At 30.9% G+C, this 21,242-nt stretch overlaps 2 protein-coding genes across 2 annotated transcripts in view; one reads left to right on the top strand and one right to left on the bottom strand.

Moving 5' to 3' along the window:
* The window catches only part of LOC145967553 (synaptogenesis protein syg-1), a 255,027-nt gene that overhangs the window by 20,593 nt on the left and 213,192 nt on the right, over positions 1-21,242 (top strand). The gene's annotated exons all lie outside the window — the stretch shown is intronic.
* LOC145966352 (glucose dehydrogenase [FAD, quinone]-like) lies at positions 13,348-15,562 on the bottom strand. Its single transcript, XM_083090398.1, has 2 exons — positions 13,752-15,562; positions 13,348-13,638 (listed from the first exon to the last, which is right to left on the bottom strand). The coding sequence occupies exons 1-2, from the start codon at positions 15,549-15,551 to the stop codon at positions 13,486-13,488; spliced, it is 1,953 nt and encodes a 650-aa protein (XP_082946524.1). The 5' UTR covers positions 15,552-15,562; the 3' UTR covers positions 13,348-13,485.

Raw genomic sequence — 21,242 nt, 5'->3', positions numbered from 1 at the left:
AGTTGCTTTTGCATATCAAGATCGTTAATGTTGTGAAAGACTAGACACTATTTATGAGAACAGAGAATGCGATATTATAAAGATGAGGGATGTAAATTGTAATTTCTCTCTTTCTCTCTCCTCTCTTTCTTATATATTTTCTTCAAATAAGTTAAGTACCGCTTTTATAAAAGTAGCTTTCAGCTATGATTCTCATTTTGGATATTGCAGTCTCTTCTTTCATATAAAGATTAATAACTCAGGAGCCAAGATCGTGATTCAACGAAGTCATTCGTGATGAAGTTGATTTAATAAGCAGAGCAGGTATAAGGACCGAATTTATAGATAAAACTTCGCCGATGTAATTTCTGAACTCTGTGAACTCTATGTAATCTCGTTGATTAAAAGGGGAGGACCGTGTTTTCCATTAAGTGCAAATGTTTGCTGTTACTGTCCATAATTGGGCTACGATTGGAATAACTGTGTTGCACATAGTATAATTAGGATATACCTAATAAGCTAATGCAACTATTATACATATTTTTTTTCTGATCCGTAAATTTGTTAACGTAATTAGTAAAATGCAAATATAATACAAGTACAAATTATGATACAATTTCTTATATATAAAAATAATAATTGTTAACCGTAAAATAGCAATATTTTCTCTCTTATTTTGAAGCAACAGAACGTATTTAATTTTCTATCCAACATGCGATAGTAAAATTCATATAATAAACACACTACTGTGCACACACATTACATTTGCATGTATAATAAACATTTGTATGTTGTATATATATAAAAAAATGCAATTTTAGTATTATTTATATCAGATAGAAATATCGGATTTTTTCATTTTCTTCTATTTTTCTATCAAGTCAGGAAATTGCAACGTATTGTTTACGTTTTCTTCTCGTTTACAACAATTTGCATTTCGCATTTCGAAATTTTGTTTTTCAAAGGATTTGCATAAATCAATAAGCGATTTCCGCACGAGATTTCCATTCGAAAGAGAACTATTCGCGAATATGACAGATGAAACGTCAGAATTTAGCGAGAAGTGAGCACAAGAATGACATAATTGGAGACCGCGATTGTCGAGAAGATCCATGAACCATTCTTCCATTTCACCATTGCGTTGTCATTATTTTTTTTCAAACAAAAGCGATTTGATTGAAGCATTACCTAATTCACAAATGATGTCATATTTTCTGAAAACGATGTCGCTAATTTAATAGCGGGAGAGAGAAAAACACAAAGAATATTTTTAATTCAGAAATATTTCAATTTCTCGATTTTAATTAAAGTATCAAATAACTGAACGTGAGATTTCCTGCCTTTTCCTCTTTATTATGATGAATTTGATTCCGCATACAATAATTATATTAATTATTGAGATTAATTATAACATTTGATCTTTCTCATATCGGCAACGAAGTCATGAAAAAGTAAACGATATCAAATGTTTACGCGAGAACGAGTATCGAGTATCGAATTATTAGTCATCGAGGAAAAGTTATCCAAAAAAAATTTATTAAAAATTTATTATTATTTACGCAAGATATATATATAATTTAATTTTAGCCCTGAGTTTTCTGAATTTTATTCCGTTTCTTATCGATGTGCAGGCAGTTATTGGAAAGAATCCGGTGATTTATTACGCCATTTCTGCTCGAATGTTCCAAGAGCCGAGTTCGAAGGAGAAAATGCGCAGCTGAGGAATTCTTTAGTAAAAGAAGGCTGTTTATTGAGAATGTTTTTGGGAACAGACATCATCGAGTTTGCCTTTCTCGTATAAATTAAGTCTTTATAAAATGGAGAACTCTCTTTAGTGGTAAGCGTACCATTAAGAGAATTTTTCTTACGTTTTTGATTGTATGAATAGTTTAATTTAAGAGCTGTTTCCATTATCTTAGAAAATCATTTGCACACGGATTGAGATTAGAAATGTTTATTTTTCTAATAAATTAATATCTGTATCTTTTATGTTAAATTGCAACAAAAAACGAATTAATAATTTAGAAGATTAAAGATTTAAAAGAATTGAGGATGTATGAAATAGGTGATCTCTTTTAAATTCTAAATAGACCGATTTTAGGAACTAATGTAAATAATAGAATGTAACGATAGAAAATTTTGAATTTAATATCAATGAGAAAAAGAATTTAAAAATATTTTTCCGCTAACTGCCGTATTAGATCGACAACTTCATTGTCAAGGAAGCCATGCCGGAAGTCGTACGCTTCAACTTTACCGCCACACGACTTCCGCATTACGTTAAGAATTGCATTTGCTGCCTGGTTCCTCTGCACCGATTCCCCAGCGGAAATCGGGTCAGATAAAATACGGAAACCGTCGAAAATTTCATAACATTTCATGCGTTTCGCATCCGTATTCCACAAAAATGCTCTTTGCTATTTTTCTCAGTTTTTCCTGCGGTACTATTTTGAAATGTTCCTGTAACTTGTGACATACTTAGAAAATTCTGATATATTTGATGATATATATTATATATGTGAATGGGTAAATGCTTTCTCTTTGTATTTCAATGTTAGAATTGAACAATTAAACGTAAAATTATACTAAAAATTCGAATTGTTATTTCCTTATTCTCTGAAATTATTTTTCAATCTGATTTAGATATTTATTTTTCAATCTGAATCTATTTAGATATTTAATCATGTCGTCTTGTCACATAATCTTAAAGCGTGTGTATTCTAATTATGAAAAGCATTATCTATTTTCTATCAATCATTATAACGTTATGGGCTGAAAAATACGACAGGACAATGATAAATATTATTCATGGATACGATATGAAAATTGATTTGCTCGAATAATACAATCCATCTAGAATAAAACGAAAATCATACGAAATGGCGATAGGATGCAAAAGGGGAAGCAAGAGCTGCGAAAACAGTAAAGCGACCCTCGGATTCGATGGTCCGAGAACATCCGCGTGACAATGAGAAATGTCTTCGGCTACTGCGCGTGTAACATACCGGAGGACATCTGCTATTCACGAGCTCGTACTTTACGCGTGTAATGATACCTATGGGAAAACATACATAATGTCCGATACGTAAATCTTCAGTATGAAAATTTATGTATAATTATTAGAATAATTAATTTCCTTATCTCAATGCAACATGAATTTTTAATTGTAGTAAAATGCTACATATATATTATTCCAATAAATTTTAATTAAAATTAGATAGCATTTAATTAATTTTTTATTTCTTCTTAAAGAAATTAATTAATTTCTTATTTCTTCTTAAATCAGTTTAATTTTAATATATACATAGAAATGAATTTTAATACTCTCTTTATGAGTTTAATATTTAAAAATTACTTTTCAATTGATATTTACTTTACGTTGCAGTTAAAAATAAAACCGATATAGGAGAAACATAATTTATATAAATAACAGATTTTATCCAGTAGAATATGGACTTTTAAATTTGCGCAAATTTTTATACTGAGAGGAATTTGATATACCACGATGATAAAATCAGATAACTTTACATTCTATTATTTGTACAACTAATATTATTAAAAATGATATAGAAAACTGATAACTGATAACTGATAGCTGCAAAGTTTTATTTGCTGAGCGTGTTTCTCCAATTTTGCGCGTACACGAGAGAATTATATTGTTGAACCTTAAATAGAAATTTCCACAAATAAAAAATCGTTCCATTGTTTCGCGAATCGTGCTAGTCTTATATTCTGCTTATCATTTAATCGCCGTTAACTTGTACGCGACGGCGATCACATGCGGAATAACCAAGCTGGAAACGCGCAGAGGCGAATTATCGGTACAAATAAGCGGACGTAAATACCGTGACGGCTTAAATCGCGCTTGGCCGCGCATGAATTCGCGTTTTACGCAGTCGGGGCGCGCCACGGAATGCACCAGAATCGCCGTATTATGATAATCTATCGCCCATTCGGTTCTTCGATACGCGCCTTCAGATCTATCTGTCTCAATTTATAGCAGGGTTATCGCCAGATTATGTGTGCGTGAAAGAGAGAGAAATGGAGTGAGAGAAAGAGCACGAGTCGCAGAACGAGAATTCCGCTACGATTATCATGTCGCCCGCTGGCTTCGAATGAGTGTCGACGGATAAATTGAATTTTAATTCCGCCTATTGCACTGCGATATGTTTATTTAATATTGTTGGATTTTCACTTCGAAATTTTCTGCTAAGCAGAAATCGATGCGGATTAAACAGATACTGTTAAAAGAGCATTTACGAATTTATCATTTGTCGTGATTGCATCGCGAGGACGATAAAACGAGGGAAGGAGGATTAAAAAATTGCACGTTTACGCGGTTATTTTTTAATAATACGCTCTTTCGCTTATTTCAATGATTTTTCGAGATGGAGCAAAATGGCCGAAGCTCGGGCGAAACAACAGCGAAATTGCGATCCGTATATCGTATACATTAATTCAATCGATTCTTTATATAGATCGACGGCCCGTTCATCGATATACACCGGAGTTCCCGTCGAATGCACCGGAATCACTGTATTATGGTAATCGATTGCCCATTCGCTTTCGCGATACGCGTCTTTACGTTCTTTCCGGGCCATACAAGCGTATTATGATGGAACGTCGCCGTAATGTTCACAAAAATTTCTATGGATCGTAACGCGTGGCAAACATGCATTCGGCCATGGAAACCCCATTGCACCGCGTATATAGTCATTTCTTTCTCGCGATAACGTAAAATGCCGCATGTACCATACAAGTTAACGTTGTCGAATAGTAGAAGAATTAGTGTCGTTTTTATCACACAGCTTCATGTATTTAATCATCTCTTAATATTACCTATATTAGAGCAAAAATTTTATTGAAATATGCGGAAAAAAAAATAAATATAATATAATATAAAATAATAATATAATATAATAATATAATATAATATAAAAAAAATATAATAATATAATATAAAAAAAATATAATAAAAAAATATACAGAAGTAATTAATAATTACATTAACGTCTTCGAAATTGAATCGAATATATTATTCGATACTTGACACAGTTTAATAACAGCATCATTAGAAAAAGTATAGAGTAAAAGAGAGCTGTATCAAACAATACTAGGTTTTCTAACCGACCTGATTTCCTACGGGTTCATTTTTGCCGTTGCTGTAACTTCGACAGGAATCTCCTCGAACGTAGGAGCTCCTCGACCGAGAAACTCGTACGTTCATCATTTATTCTCGAGCTTCCGGGATCACGTAGGCAATAAAAGTCGTGCGACAGAGGAATAAAGCTCGTTTCACTCCTACTTGCACAAAGAACAAGTCCTTGGAGTTAACGGAACTCGGGGAATTTTGACGGGCGCAACAAAAGTGGTAAAGCGCCCATCGAGTCGCATCGCGAGGAAGGCTCCTTTCAGAACGAGCAGTTTATCCCGTGTTCTCGCTGCGTGTTACGACAATTTCGACGTACGTGATAATGACGAGTATCGCGCCACTCGCAGCCGAAGAATATATCTGACTCTCAAGTTTTGCGCGCGTCTGCGACTGCTGAGTTAAGGAACCCCGCCCGAGGACTCACACTCTCTAACGAGGATGTTTGTAGGATGATACAACTTGAAATTGTCGTACTCGACGCGGAAAGTCGCGAATTTCTTTAGATTGACGAAAGATTCTCGAGTGGAATTAACGTTGTAGATTTCGATATCTCGTAAACTCAACTTCTCAAGTTTTCCTTGGCTTGATGCTGAAGAGTATATGAAGTAGAATATTTTTGGATATATGACGTTACTGACAGCAAAAGTGCATATGAATGAGAAACTAGATTGTGCGAACATGCTTAATATTCATTTGAAAAATGCACTCTTAATTATATAATATTAATGAGAACGTAGCCATTAAAAATAATATTTTTAACAATCGCTTTTAACCTTCCCTTACTCAGAAAAACAATTTTTTTAGCATGCACCTTGCAAATTAGTTTTAAAAATATTGTCGGTTAAAAATATTGTCATTAAAAATATTTGTACACAGTTTAAACGAACTTGACTGAGGAGAAAAGTAACGATGAAAAAAACTAAAATAGAATTATAGAACTATTCGTGTTCCAGACTCCAATTATCGGAATCTGAACGAAAAATCGAAAATAATTTCTCGCTTTAATAGTTGAACGATTCCCATTCGCGCACAAAGGCGATCAGAAAAGTGAGACCTGAGCAAAACAGGACAAAGCGGTGTATGAAAAGCCATATAGTATTAATCGGAACGATCAAACGGTTCGCCTGCCGAATAATTGCGTTTTGTATTGGAATCAAATGTTCAGCGATGACAATGCGAGTTCTTTGATTTTTTTTTTTTCGATTTACGTATTCTTGCGATGCAGCGGCTTGACAATGAAAAATAATGGCCATCAAGAAACTTAACGTTAGCCAAGAGCAACGCCGGAACAACCTAGAACGAGAAGTACAACGATTGTGTGTTCGATTGTTAGATTCCCCTTCTCCCTCTTTCCTTCTCTCTTCTTTCCCTCTTTCTTGAAAACACTCTTATTTCCTCTCGCGCAAACGTCCGCTATTTTTCCACTTTTCTCCGCCGGCCATTTCTACTCTCACACTTCTCGCGAGCCGGGAGCTCGAACTTCTCGTATCGAGCGTTTTCGCCTCGCTGATTTTACCGGATTCAGAATTCTGATCGCCTTCTACCGCGAGGACTTCGGGAGCGCTTACGAAATCGACGGCGCCGAAGTAAAACCCTTCGGTAAGATTCGTCTCCTTCGAATCCTAGGACGCCCTAGGTCCTACGCGTCAGGATCTTTTCGTACGCGGCCGCACGGCTGGGGATTTGCAGGGAGTCAAATTATCTGAATATAATTTGGTCGTTCGAATCAGATGAGTGGGAGATGCTTTCACGGATCGCGATCAGGAATCGACGTATCCCGGCGAGGTTCTTTTAACCGATTCCAGATTTCAATCAGAAAATCTGAAACGTAAAGAGATTTTGGCCCGAGATACGATCTTCTTACGCATGATGACGTCGCAAACGACCCATCTATCAGTTGATAGGAATCAAAAATGTTCGTGCCAATAAATAGGAAGATATTGATTTTCTCTAAAGATTTGACTAGAATCTCTCCTGTAACTATAGAAAAATATTTTTTGTAACAGACCAAAATTTATTACAATTAAAATTTATCAAAATTATTATGTTTGTGTTATCTGTTATGCGATCTGGAAAAATATATTTATGCAATCTGGAAAAGTATATTTATAATATATGTATGCGATATATACAGGTTTACCAAAAGTGTGGAAACCCTTTAATATTTCGAAAAATACGCATTTAAAAAAAAAATGTTTCATACAAAAGTTATAGGGTTTTATGTGGCGCATTACACAGCAACATTATTATGACCTCGAATAGCGTTGTCAAGGTTATGTGAAGGTCACCTCCAACTTTTTAAATGGGACACCCTATATGCTTTTGCATATTCTTGTAGCTTATCTCGAGAGCTTTCCAAAACACTATAATTAAGTTAGTTTTCATTAAGTATTTTCCGAGTTATGAGGCTTGAAATCATTTCTTAATTTTACATAAACCGTAAAATATCTTGTAAAATATTCATTTTTCGATTATCTTACCTTCATACTTTTATGTACAAAATAATGAGAGGAATCAATTGGTGTAAAGAAAAAACATAGTTGTTTCGAAGAAAAAATATGTAATTTACAATTAACAATTACATATTTTTTCTTAAAAATAACTATGTGTTTTCTTTACACCAATTGATTCCTCTCATTATTTTGTACATAAAAATATTAAGGTAAGATAATCGAAAAATGAATATTTTACAAGATATTTTACGGTTTATGTAAAATTAAGAAATGATTTCAAGCCTTATAACTCAAAAAGTACTTGAGGGAAAAATATTTTATTATAGTGTTTTGGAAAGCCCTCGAGATAAGTTACAAGAATATGCAATAAAAAATAGGGGGTTCCATTTAAAAAATTGAGGGTGACCTTCACGTGACCTTCAAGTAACTATTTAAGGTCAAATTAATGACACCATTTGATGGCCCCCTTCAAGCCATACAACTTTTGTTTGAAACATTTTTTTATTTAACGCACCGTTTCGGAGATATTTGAGCGTATTATTTAAAATGGGACACCCTTATATCCAAATTTCGATGATGACGTAACAAAACGAGAACAATAGTAGTGACAGCAGTGCTGAACCGGCCGGAATACTCAACGGATAACATCATAAGATATTTATACAATTTACCTAAAATTTAAAAACACGTTTTATTGAGTGTTGTAATTGTGACATAAAATTATTATTTGGAAAAAAAGACTTAATATTACTTTAATAACGTCCATAATACGCATTAATACTTCAATAAAACCTAATAATGCCCAAGTAATGCCCAGCAATGCCCAAGCAATGCCCAGTAATGTCCAAGCAATGCTCAGTAATGCCCAAGCAATGCCCACTAATGCCCAAGAAACGCCAGTAATTCCCAAACAATGCCCAAGTCTACCAATGCCTCAAATCTGTACACCGCAATGCCCTCAGCGGTTTGCCCCTCGACTTTTTAACTACGGGTATATATTTATTTCGTCGTCTATTGATGCTAGCCGTAATTAAGGGTTAATAAATGATATTGATCATTATAGTTTAAAAGGATATTATAATATATTAATATAACTTTATATTATTATAATAGATATCATAATATATATATTAATTAATATATATTAATATAATATAAAATGTGATGTGTATGTGTGATATTGATATAATAATAATATCTTTTTAACATGTGAATTTTTTTAAATAAAAATTATGAAGATACAAATGTTACTAAATTTTATATAAACTTTCAGTTTAATATATAAAAGAGATGTAATAGTAATAGAATTAAAAATTTTTATCAGTATAAATCTGTAATTCTCGTTTATCTTTCAACATTTTCTAACAAAAAAACTAATTTATTTGCTATGTCGATTTCTAATCTGGATTTTATAATGGTTGTAGCTTAAATTAGAAAACACTCTCTTAATTGATGAATATTGATGAAAAGGTTTTCTATTTAGTTTAATATTTTTAATAGGAAAGACCAGTTTTTTTGCCAGTTTTTTTTCTGAAAAATACCGGTTTTTACCATTGGCATGGATTTTCTGAAAAAAGTTGAATTTTTCTGACCCTAGTTCACCTTTCATTTAAACTCATAAAGGAAAGATCACGGTGAATATCCTGTACACGTGCGTGTTAAGGGCTCTACTTTTCGCGCGTCTTCATGATGTAGCGGAATGTATGAATTTATTTCGCTCGCACACACACGCGAGCATATATACATATATGTTCTATGTATGCGAGTGATGAAAGTGCAAGCTGCCTGAAATAGAATTAATAACGTTTGTTTTCGGCAAAGTCATCATTATACGCGATTATATGGATTCAGCATCGAAATGTGAGCTTTAAAAAGAAATTATTGCCAACTATATATATATATATATATTTCTTTCATATAATATGTAAAAAAAAGTAAAAATAAAAAAAAGTAATGATAAATAATAAATTAAAAAGTAGATATAAAATAGTAAAAAAGAACATAATAAGTAATAAAATGAAAAGTAAAAAGAAAAAAGTTTAATAAAAAACAACAAATAAAAATCTAAAATAAAAAATAATTAAATGAATAAAAAAAATAAAAAAAAAACGAAAAGTAAATAAAATAAAACAAAAATATTAAGTAATAAAAAAAATATCTCACAAATATTTAATATTTAATAATAAAAATATAAGCTTAGAAAAGTTTGAAATAATATCTATTTGTAAATATTAATATAATTAACTTCAAACTATTATTAAATACTACATTTAAAAAATTATACGTATATATGAGAAGTAATTATTATTATTTCAATTTATTCTTATTTGAATTGACTCTTTTCACATATTTAGCGTAATATGATTTACAAAGGCTTAAGATTTTAGAATTAAATAATACTAACAAATTACTTTGTTACATTGTAATTATTATTAATTCTATATTTTACAAGAGCAGTCGCGAGACGCCGCGATAAATTTAAAGACATCCGCGCATACATACACACATGTATGTATATACGCCGAACACACCTAGCGCGACTTTCGGGACACCCTGTATAATAAGACAGTTAAATTGTCTTGACCTTGACAAAATATGTCAAGGTGGTCGCGCAACAAGCCAAATACACACACACACACGGAGGAGTGCAAGGAGGGGCCTTCGGTCCCCCTCCCGCACCCACTCCGTCCCCCTTGCTTCGCGTGGAAAGTTACAAATCCATGCGGAACCTCGCTTTTAAAAAAATGACTTTTTTGTAGCAGTCGCCAAAATTCCTTTTACAGGCTTGTATTTTAAGCTAAAAGGAAGCTTTCTACAAAATTTCATTCAAATCGGAGGTAATCGGTTTTCGGAAGTACACCCGATTATTTTTATAAAATTGTAAGACTCAAGAATATTAATGAAAAATCGTTACCATAAATTTTTAAAAGTTTATAAATTAGTAAAATTCGATTGTTATATTCGGCGGATTGCAGAATTATAAATTTTATTATAAATTTTTTATTATAAATTTTTCTTAGATTTTTATATTTATCAAAGCTATTGTAAAATCTTGCATAAAAATTAGAAATAAGATTAAAAGCATTAACAATTTCATTATATTGTTGTGTATAATTATTCCTCTATTATTTCAGTAACACTTTAATTACTTTAAATTCATATCGTGATGTACGTATGTAATCATTTATATTATTTCAGTAACGCCTTAAATTAATTTGAAAGTAACTATCTCTAAAGAACTGTTTAAAGCATTGTTTAAATAAAAAATATTACTTCACGCAGATTAAAATAATTGTAAAAAATATTATGAATACAGGGTGATTCTGAACAAACGTTTGTCTTTAAAATATCAAATTCTTGAATGAATTCTAAGACGATTTTTCCTGTTGCAAAATTTTGCCCGGAGATTAGTTTTTAAACTATAAAGGAAAATAGTAAACTACTTACGGAACGAGTACAAGAGGTAGGCAGGGACGGCGCGATATAGGCGATTACGTGGGGCGCTCGCCGCGATCAGCTGATTGCTATACGCGATGACTGTAACAATCTGTGTGTGTGTGTGTGTGTGTGTGTGTGTGTGTGTGTGTGTGTGTGCGTGCGTGCGTACACATTCTCATACACACACTGATTGTTACAGTCATCGCGTATAGTAATCAGCTGATCGCGGCGAGTGTCCCACATAATCGCCTATATCGCGCCGTCCCTGCCTACCTCCTGTATTCGTTCCGTAAGTAGTTAACTATTTTTCTTTATAGTTTAAAAACTAAGCTCCGGGCAAAATTTTGCAAGAGGAAAAATTGTTTTAGAATTCATTCAAGAATTTGATATTTTAAAGACAAACGTTTATTCAGAATCACCCTGTATACAGAATTATTATTATTTATATTAGTTAATAATATATTATTATACATTAATATACATATATGTGTGAAATTTTACTTCATACATTCTGAAAATATAAATTACACTATTTTTTTCTCTTTCTTATTACAATTTTAATTTAAAAGATATAAAAATAATATTAGAATAAAATAGAGAAAGCGATATTTTTTTCGATAATTTCCTTGACCTATTTTGTCTGAAATGAATTTAATTGTAAATTTGAAATTTTTTAAAGAATTAATTAATAAGAATTTTTTAATAAAACATGAAGAAATCAAAAACTTTTGTTATATCATAATCTTCTTTATAAAAATATAACAAATTTAGCAAAATGTATTATTATTTACATTTATACATATATAATAGTTTAAATAAAATAAAATGAATACAATTTTGATGCTCAAATATCTTGAAAAAAATCTTTTATTGGGAAAATATGATATCAAGCACTTAGAATTTGCAAAAATATATATAAATTAATAAAGACATTTCATATTTTTAGATGAATATGTATTAATCGGAGAACATAAACCTTGCTAATTTTAATATATGCATATATTGTGAAATACGCACACAAATACTCTTGATTTTATTCAGTATTTCAAGATAACATCAAAAAAATTCTACATATTTTGGTTAGAAATAGCAAGTGGTTTAGCAACTTTGGTCAGCAAGCGACCTTGTAGGCGTCCTTCGTGGTAATCGGCATTGCATACATCGAGTGAGAACATCGCTCAGGAATCAGGAACTCAGGAATCGCTATGTTAAAAGCAGCATTAGATGTGAGGTCTGAATAGCTCAGTGATTTAGAGCAGTTGCCTGGAAAGCGAAAGATTGATTCGGGTTTGATTCCCGATCCAGCCACTCGCACCTCATACATTTTTCTAGTCCACGAATATTGTTTTCTAGCAATTATTCGTTGGGCTGAGAAATGTGAGTGTTCTCTTCACAGAATATGCGTCAATGTCATTACCACGGATTCTGCCGCTCGCATTGACCGAATAAGACACGTTTGACCTTCTCTCATATATCCCTACTTTTACTGGCGTTTATAATATATGATAAGGTAGAAAAATATTCTTTTAACTGTTTTGACTTTAAACAAATTAGCTTCTACAGATTCAAAATAATAAAAATAAAAAATTAAAACTATCAGAAAGTAAATAATATTTAAAAGTATTGTACTTTGAATTATATGTACATATAAATCTAAAATATTTGCAAATTTGATCTATTATTTTTCGTCTTCTATCATTGCTAGAAATAAAACACTTTAATATGTAATAACGCATTATTTAAAGTTAATTTGAGAAAATTAAGAAGATTGAATATTTGATTGTGAAGATAGTGTTCTAATTTACACTACTTGTAAATTAATGAAATTAATAACAAATAATAATATAGTACAATATTAATAACAAATAATAACAAATAATAATATAGTATAATATAGTACAATACAGCAAAGATAATTGGCGTAAAAATTAGAATATTATTCTTTCATAAAAATTTTTATTATTTTTATTATCTTATTAAAACAATATTTTACAAACAAATATTCATATTCATATGTATCTATTTTTTTCTCCTATTTTTGGTATTTATAATAAATAAATATTTTGATGTATGAATATTTGATGCTACATGAAGACTCTTTAAATGTATTTTTTTGAAAATAATTTTTTAATCTAATTTTTATAATTTTATTAACCTTAATTTTTCTCTGTGTTTTCTCTAACATACTTAAATGTTATAAATAATAATGAAATAATTGTTTTAATAATTTAAATACAATATGAAGAAATTACTTGAAATAACTTGAATAACTTAAATGAAATAATTTAAATAGAACTTGTTTTTTTTCTTTGTTTTCTTTTTTAATATTTTTTAGAATCATTCTTTTCGTTATTAATCGAATGAGTTTGCTTAACTTTGTTTTGATTGAGCATTTTGTTTATAACTTTGATTGTTTATAAAATATTACACGTGAAAATTAGTATAACTATTTTGTGAAATATATCACGATTGTGACTTCTTCAAGTATCCCCATTCTTCTTTAACCATATCTGCTAGTTTTTCGGCAATCATATAAATAGGTATGTTTGTATGCCCCGCTATAATTTCAGGCATGATAGATGCATCTGCTACTCTCAATCCTTGAACACCGATTACCTATGCAAAATATTAGCTTACAAAATTGTGTAAATTCATAAATTTATATATAAACATTGTAGATTATAATATATACTGTACTTTATAAATATCTTATCGTGTCCTTCAAATACCTTTAATTTAGGATCGACGACAGCAGTTGGGTCCTCTCTCGGCCCCATCTTACAAGTACCGGAGTAATGATAGACAGTACAAGAAATCGTTCTGATTGCACATTCCCAATAAGCAAAGGAATCATAAGTGTAATCTTCACATTCGGGAAGAGTATCATTAGACAATTGCGAATCAAACATCTGCATCGCCTTCGTTTGACTGATTTTTATCGCAACCTTAATACCAGCAATCATCGTCTTGATATCCTCCACATCATCGAAGTAATTTGGCACAATCTCAGGTTTAACATTAACATCATTAGCCAATAATCTTATCCGTCCACGACTCTTTGGTTTCAACAGCATTGGCATTATCGTCCAGCCATGTTTATAGAGATATTTATTCCATATTTGAAGCATTTCGGGATTCAAATCCATTACAATCGGAAGAAGAAGATCTCCTTTGAAACCACCACCGATAAACAATAATTCTATATCCGGTAAACCGCTGTGTTTTTCTGGATGCTTAGTATTGATGAAACCAAGAGCCTCACATGCACCCGGAATTGTAATTGGTCCCGATTGTTTTGTTAAGAAATCCGCTATATATGGATGCATAGGATTGAATATGTCATGCATTTTTATGGTCATTGGTTCATTCGTTATCCATGTCAGTCCACCAAAGGCCACATGATCCATCAAATTTTCCCCGACCGGCGCATTTCGAACAACATCTATACCGAGTTTGATGAGATGTTTAGCCGGTCCAATGCCGGACAACATTAGTAATTGAGGCGATCCAATAGCACCTGCGCATAATATTACTTCTTTCCTTGCGAACACGGATATAATCCGACCATATTTAGTAAACTCTACACCAATCGTTCGATTTGTACGACGATCTATTAATACTTTTCTCACCATGCTTTTTTGAGTCACGTGAAGATTTTTGCGACCATGTACAGGGTATAGGTATGCTCTATTACTGCTCATGCGCATACCGTTTTTAATCGTGGTCTGCAAATATGAAAATCCTATTATATCCTTTCCGTTGTAATCTACTATTGGATATTTTAACTCTTTGCCAGCTTTTAAGAAAGCCTCTGCTAATACTGTATGAAAAGATGGGTAAGTGATGTGCAATGGTCCCTTATTTCCATGATAGATAGTATCCGATTTCAATTCCGAAATATCGATTGTTTCCAATTTCTTGAAGTATTTGAGAACGTCTTTGTAAGCCCAACCTTCATTTCCCATTTTAGCCCAGCGATCGTAATCCTCGGCGCCGCCTCTGGCAGCAATCATATAGTTTAACACGCTGCTGCCGCCCATCACTTTTCCATTCGGCCAGTTACAACTGTTGTCGTTCATACCGAGACAATATTTGTTGGATGGCTTGGTTCGATACTTCCAATTAACGTCATTACTTAGCTGTAGAAAGTGAGTGGTTAACGGAATGTCCATGATGAAATTCTCATTAGATCCAGCTTCGATCAATAATACCTTGACCTGAAAAATTTCACTCAATCTCGCGGCTACTGTAGCACCAGCCGTACCGGCACCAATCACCACAAAATCGTATACATCTCCGAATTTAGGGGTAATATCCGGTAATTCCTTATTTAGATAACATTGACCCTGGTCCAAAAAGTTTAAAAGTCCGACACTCGCTCTGAAGACATTTGTTACATTCGATATATTCACATCATCGCTGTACAGATTACGAAACCGTTTCGATGAAGATTGCCTGTTCGATTGTATCGGAACGATCATTGCAACGATACTAAGAAGGCGAAGGACTATCTGCAGCTTGCTCAACATATCTAAGCGAATGAAACGTGTCGAGTGGGGCATATACAATAAGAGAGCATCATTTGAATGTCCGAATATATATACTGACATGTATTTATAGGTGTCACTGTATACGTAGACTTGTATCAAGGATAACTTGATAAAATAACGCACTATAATGACAAGATAGTTGCATCATTCATTGCGAATTCTAAAGACTTGTATATATTATGCTAAATATGTGAAAAGAGTCAATTCAAATAAGAATAAATTGAAATAATAATAATTACTTCTCATATATATGTATAATTTTTTAAATGTAGTATTTAATAATAGTTTGAAGTTAATTGTATTAATATTTACAAATAGATATTATTTCAAACTTTTCTAAGCTTATATTTTTATTATTAAATATTAAATATTTGTGAGATATTTTTGTATTACTTAATATTTTTGTTTTATTTTATTTACTTTTCGTTTTTTTTATTTTTTTTATTCATTTAATTATTTTTTATTTTAGATTTTTATTTGTTGTTTTTTATTAAACTTTTTTCTTTTTACTTTTTATTTTATTACTTATTATGTTCTTTTTTACTATTTTATATCTACTTTTTAATTTATTATTTATCATTAGACTTTTTTATTTTTACACACATTATGAGTGCGGCGCAATTATGCAGCCAATATATATCATGCGCTGCTATTCTTTTTTCTTCATATTTCTTCATCCTATACATATGTACAGTTTTAATTATTATTATCATCTAACATGTAACATAAAATATAATAATAATAAACAATAAAAATTACATTATAAACAATAATAATTACATTATTTACTACGCGACTTTAATATGCTTTGCATTTTTCCAAGTATTTCTGTAATCTTCCAAATATTCTGTAATCTTTTTAATTAATAAATGTATCACAAAAGAAAGAAAAAGAGAAAGAAAGAAACAGAGAGAGATCATAATAATAATATTTACATTTAAATATATAATAATTATGGTTATGCAGCAAATATATAAACTTCTGTATAACTATAATTATAATTATGTAGACAAATATATAAATTCATGTGTAATAAATATAGTTATTTAGAAAATTATCCATATTTATAAATATAATACATATCAATTGTACACAATTATCTTATATAAGTATATTATTTAAATATAGTAGTATATATTTGTAATTTATATATTTGTATAGTCATAATAATAAATAATACAACAATAATACAGCATAATGAGAGAAAGAATCTTCTGCATAGCCACATAATTATGATTATATAGTATTTCTGCAATCATAGAAGTTTATATATTTGTTGCATAGCCAAGAATGATTGTAGAAATATCATATAATCATAATTATACGTGGAAGATTATTTACTCTCACATTATGTTATATTATTTATGTAAAAAAATTTATTTATTTGAGCGTAGTCATAATAATAAATAATACAACAATAATATAGCATAATAAGAGAAAGAATCTTCTGCGTAGCCACATAATTATAATTATATAGTATTTCTGCAATCATAAAAGTTTATATATTTGCTGCGTAGCCAAGAATGATTGTAGAAATATTATATAATCATAATTATATGGCTATGCAGAAGATTATTTTCTCTCATTATGTTATATTATATTATTTATTATTATGACTTTGTTGTAAATATTATTATTATGACTTTGCTGTAAATAAAAGTAATTATTATTAATAATAGAAAGAGAGAAAAGCTTACCTGTTTAGGAACACTTGCTTCAGATATATCCATATTATCCATGCTGATTTAAACTTTTTTTATTTAATAATTTAATAACTACAATTTTTCACAACAATTTATTATCATTAATCAACAATAATAATTTTTTTTTTATTGAGTTGTTTAACGTGCCGTCAACCGTCTTGTCTTATTCAGTTTTTTAGACACCTATCAACAATAATAATTTGACATGTAGGGTTATGTCAATTATTATTGCCGCCACTACTTCGAGATGTCTCCAACTATATTTCCCTATACGGATGCTTAGAACGAATCTTATTGGTGAATCATTTTGCTTCTTAGATTCACTCGCAGCCAATGAGAAAACGAATAGACGGAATAATATTATTTTTCCGCTTTTTATTAATAGAATAAATAATGATAATTATATACTAGAAACCTTCCTTGGTTAAAAAGAAACTAATATGTAAAAGATGGTATCGAATTACGTTATAGTTATCGAGAATACTTCTTGCAAACAATCCGAGCTCGGTGAAACGCATACTCCCTCCGTCTTTTTGCCAACCGTAGGTTGGCAGCAGTCGGGAGTAAAAATATAATAATATGTAAAATTCATATATGTAAAAATATAATAAAAAACATAAAACTGATACAGTGTTAATACGACTTAGGTACAACAAAACAAATCTAATAACATAACATTAAATGTGTAAAAATATTGTCAAACATTGTAATATTCCTGAAGTTTATAAATAATTATCTCTTCTATAGAATTATTATATTACATAAAATTAAAACAAAAAATGTCTTTAGTAAATGTGACATATATTTTATATAATATATTTTAATGTTCCCTCGATGTTCAAGAATGTGAACGTCGCACGTTTTCTTTATTTACGTGATGTTTATAATTTCCTATCACATTCGTTCTAGATAACATCCAGATTGTGGATATGTTTTCGCATTTGCGTCCGCGTTCGCATATTTCGAGTGCATCGAGCTGGCATGAGCGTGCCCGACTGCATTTTCGGTGTCGTCTTGATCAGAGATATCAAACTCGCATATATCGAACTGGCAATCATTTCCGGTTACTGAATTGACCGCAGCGATGGCGCTTGGATGTGACAGCGTGATGTTGTGTATGAGCTTTATTGAAAGGGCAGCTAGAGAGATAAACAGATAGACAGCTAGGTAATTTGTTTAACTCGGGGAAATCTATTTTAATATTATAGAGCACATGTGAAAATAATAACATGAAAAATATTTTTAATTGCATTTTGAAAATGCATTCTATCAAACAAAGAAACACTGTAAAATAATTAAAATTGTACTCGTACACATGATAATTGTCAATTAAACTTATCGTAATATTATACTGTAATTATAATATTTAATTATAATATGCCGTCATGTGTGATGCAATCTACGATTGCAACACGTGGTAATTTTATTTGCACCACGAAAAAAAACATTATTATCATATTTTTCGATTCACGTCTCATGCAGCCAAAATCATATAAATACGATCTGTTGCATCAGAACAAAATTACTTGCTTTCTGTTACGAATATAGCAGTTAGGTTTTTGCGAAAGAGAAAGAGAGAGATACATATATCGTCTCGACTTAATGGCAAATAGCAGAAAACATCAGCGAGCGTGCATTCGATTCGCGCGTATAAAGATGTTTTTTATCGTTCTCGGCGAACTGTGGTATGCGCGATCGCGATTAGAACTGCGAAAACTGCAACTGTTCCCTTCGACGAGTTGCATTTAATAATCGGTCAATCGATACGGTAATTAGTTTTTGCTGTACTTTTACTGTTGCGCGTGTTTAACGAGCTTATTTTATATACATCGTTACATCTAGTCAAGGTTCTCTTTCGGGCTTTCATGCCTATCGCTTCTTCTTGTAATCGCACATATAGTCGGCGTTTCCTACTAAGTTTTGGGAAACGCTAATTACGAGTGACGGACTTGCTCGTTAGCGTCCGCCCGAAGTTTGCTGCACGTTTCGAGCGATTCGGAAACCAGAGTGATTATAACACAAATTAGCTCGTCAGAGAGATAAGAAAGTTTTTCGTCACGCTTGCGATGCACGCCATCTGGAAAGTGGGTCAGGATGAAATATTTCATTTGCTTCGCTCGAGATTTTCAGAATATCTAGCAAGAAAATGATAAATTTGTGTTTTCTAAACAAATTTTTAGTTTATTCGTTTGTAAAAAATTATTGTAAAAAGAAAGAGAAAGAATTTTAATAGGCAAATGACCAATTTTGATTTTTTCATCACCAACGAGATATACTATACTTTTCATACACTGAGAGAAAAAAACTTGTAAACTTGACTAAATATTTTCAACTAATTATTTTTTTAATTAACATAAATACGAGGGGTAAACCGCTGAGGGCATTGCGGTGTACAAATTTGAGGCATTGCTTGGGCATTACTTGGGCATTATTAGGTTTTATTGAAGTATTAATGCGTATTATGGACGTTATTAAAGTATTATTAAGTCTTTTTTTCCAAATAATAATTTTAAATTTATTAAAATTTAAATTATTAAATTTTAAAAATTTAGCAGTAATGCCCAGGAATTGGGCATTAGTAGGCATTAGTGTACATAATTTTGATCAGCGGTTTACCCCTCGCATAAATATTTAAGTTAAATAGATGTTGGATTTAATATGTCGTATTTAATTGAAATACTTAAATATTTCAATTAAAAAAATAATAATAAGTATTAGAAAATATTTAGTCATGTTTACAATTTTTTCTCAATGTAGGAAAAAAACAAATTTGTAGTGAAAAAGTGAAAACCGTTATTCGGGTTATTCGGGCATACATATTGTAGTGTTTTTCCAATGCGTTTGTTAAATTTTATGACTACAAATTGAAACAATGAAGATATTCACAACGACAAATGCATTTGGATTAGTGCTTTTGGCTATCGATTATTATTCAGTCGTATTTATTCGAACATTTCAAAGGTGGAATCCATTTTGAGGGCTTTAGTATTCTCTGTATGCTTAATGTGCTCGTTTATGATAATCCTACGCGATTACGATGGATACATCACGCTGTTGCTGAAAGATATATAAACCGTTTTGAAACGACGGTGAATTCGCGTGTCTATCGAAACGCCAATCGTTTTGGCCTATTGACGAAAATCCGCTTATATTCTGTAAAATTTTCATTGAAATGCTTATTATTTTTTAACTTTATTAATATGGACATAAAATGGAATCGTTTCACGCACTTACAGCGTTGAGATTATGCATCAAATTATTTTATATCATCAACAATTTTTTTTAATTAAAACAATATTTAAAACTAACTTTTGACTTTCAAATCTTTGATATAATACTTTGAGAAGATTATAAAGTCATTTTTGTTTTAACAATATTTATTATATTTTAATATTAATAAAATAAATAATTTAAAATTATTAATTATTGGAAAAGGAAATTATCTGAAAAATGAAGCATACTTATTGTGAGATATTTATTATTTTTTTAGCTAAATGTAAGTTTTAAATCTAGTAGACGATCTTAATTACTGTCAACTAATTGCCAGAGGCGAAGAAGTTATCGCGCATCGTGTTTCTTATCTCTTTCATTCACCATAATTCAATTCTATCAACGATCCTATTTGTTTCAAATCTGAATCTGATAGATTTAATTAATTAATTATGATATATAACTCAGAGATGGAATTATGAACTACTTCGTCAACTCTTGACACTTACAAGTGTTTGCTTTTATAATGACAGAAGAAGCAATAATAAATAATTATGAAGATGTTAATAATATAATAAGTGGAAAATAATAAATAATATAAATAATATAAAGTCGAAAATAATTTCGTGTAAATATTTTTCCGTATATTCTTGGTATAAAATGCACTAGGAGTAAATTTAAATAATATTACTCGCTATATTATAGTGGAGATCTAAGAAACATATGTAATGATTAGATATTCAGATAGAAAGTGATT

This window comes from Camponotus vicinus, unplaced genomic scaffold (genome assembly GCF_025532165.1).
Source record: "Camponotus vicinus isolate PSW18456_S1 unplaced genomic scaffold, iyCamVici1.0 SCAF_2, whole genome shotgun sequence".
In the NCBI taxonomy this organism is placed as follows: domain Eukaryota; kingdom Metazoa; phylum Arthropoda; class Insecta; order Hymenoptera; family Formicidae; genus Camponotus; species Camponotus vicinus.
The sequence above is the reverse complement of the archived record's forward strand: the minus strand, read 5'-3'. Positions and strand labels throughout refer to the sequence as shown.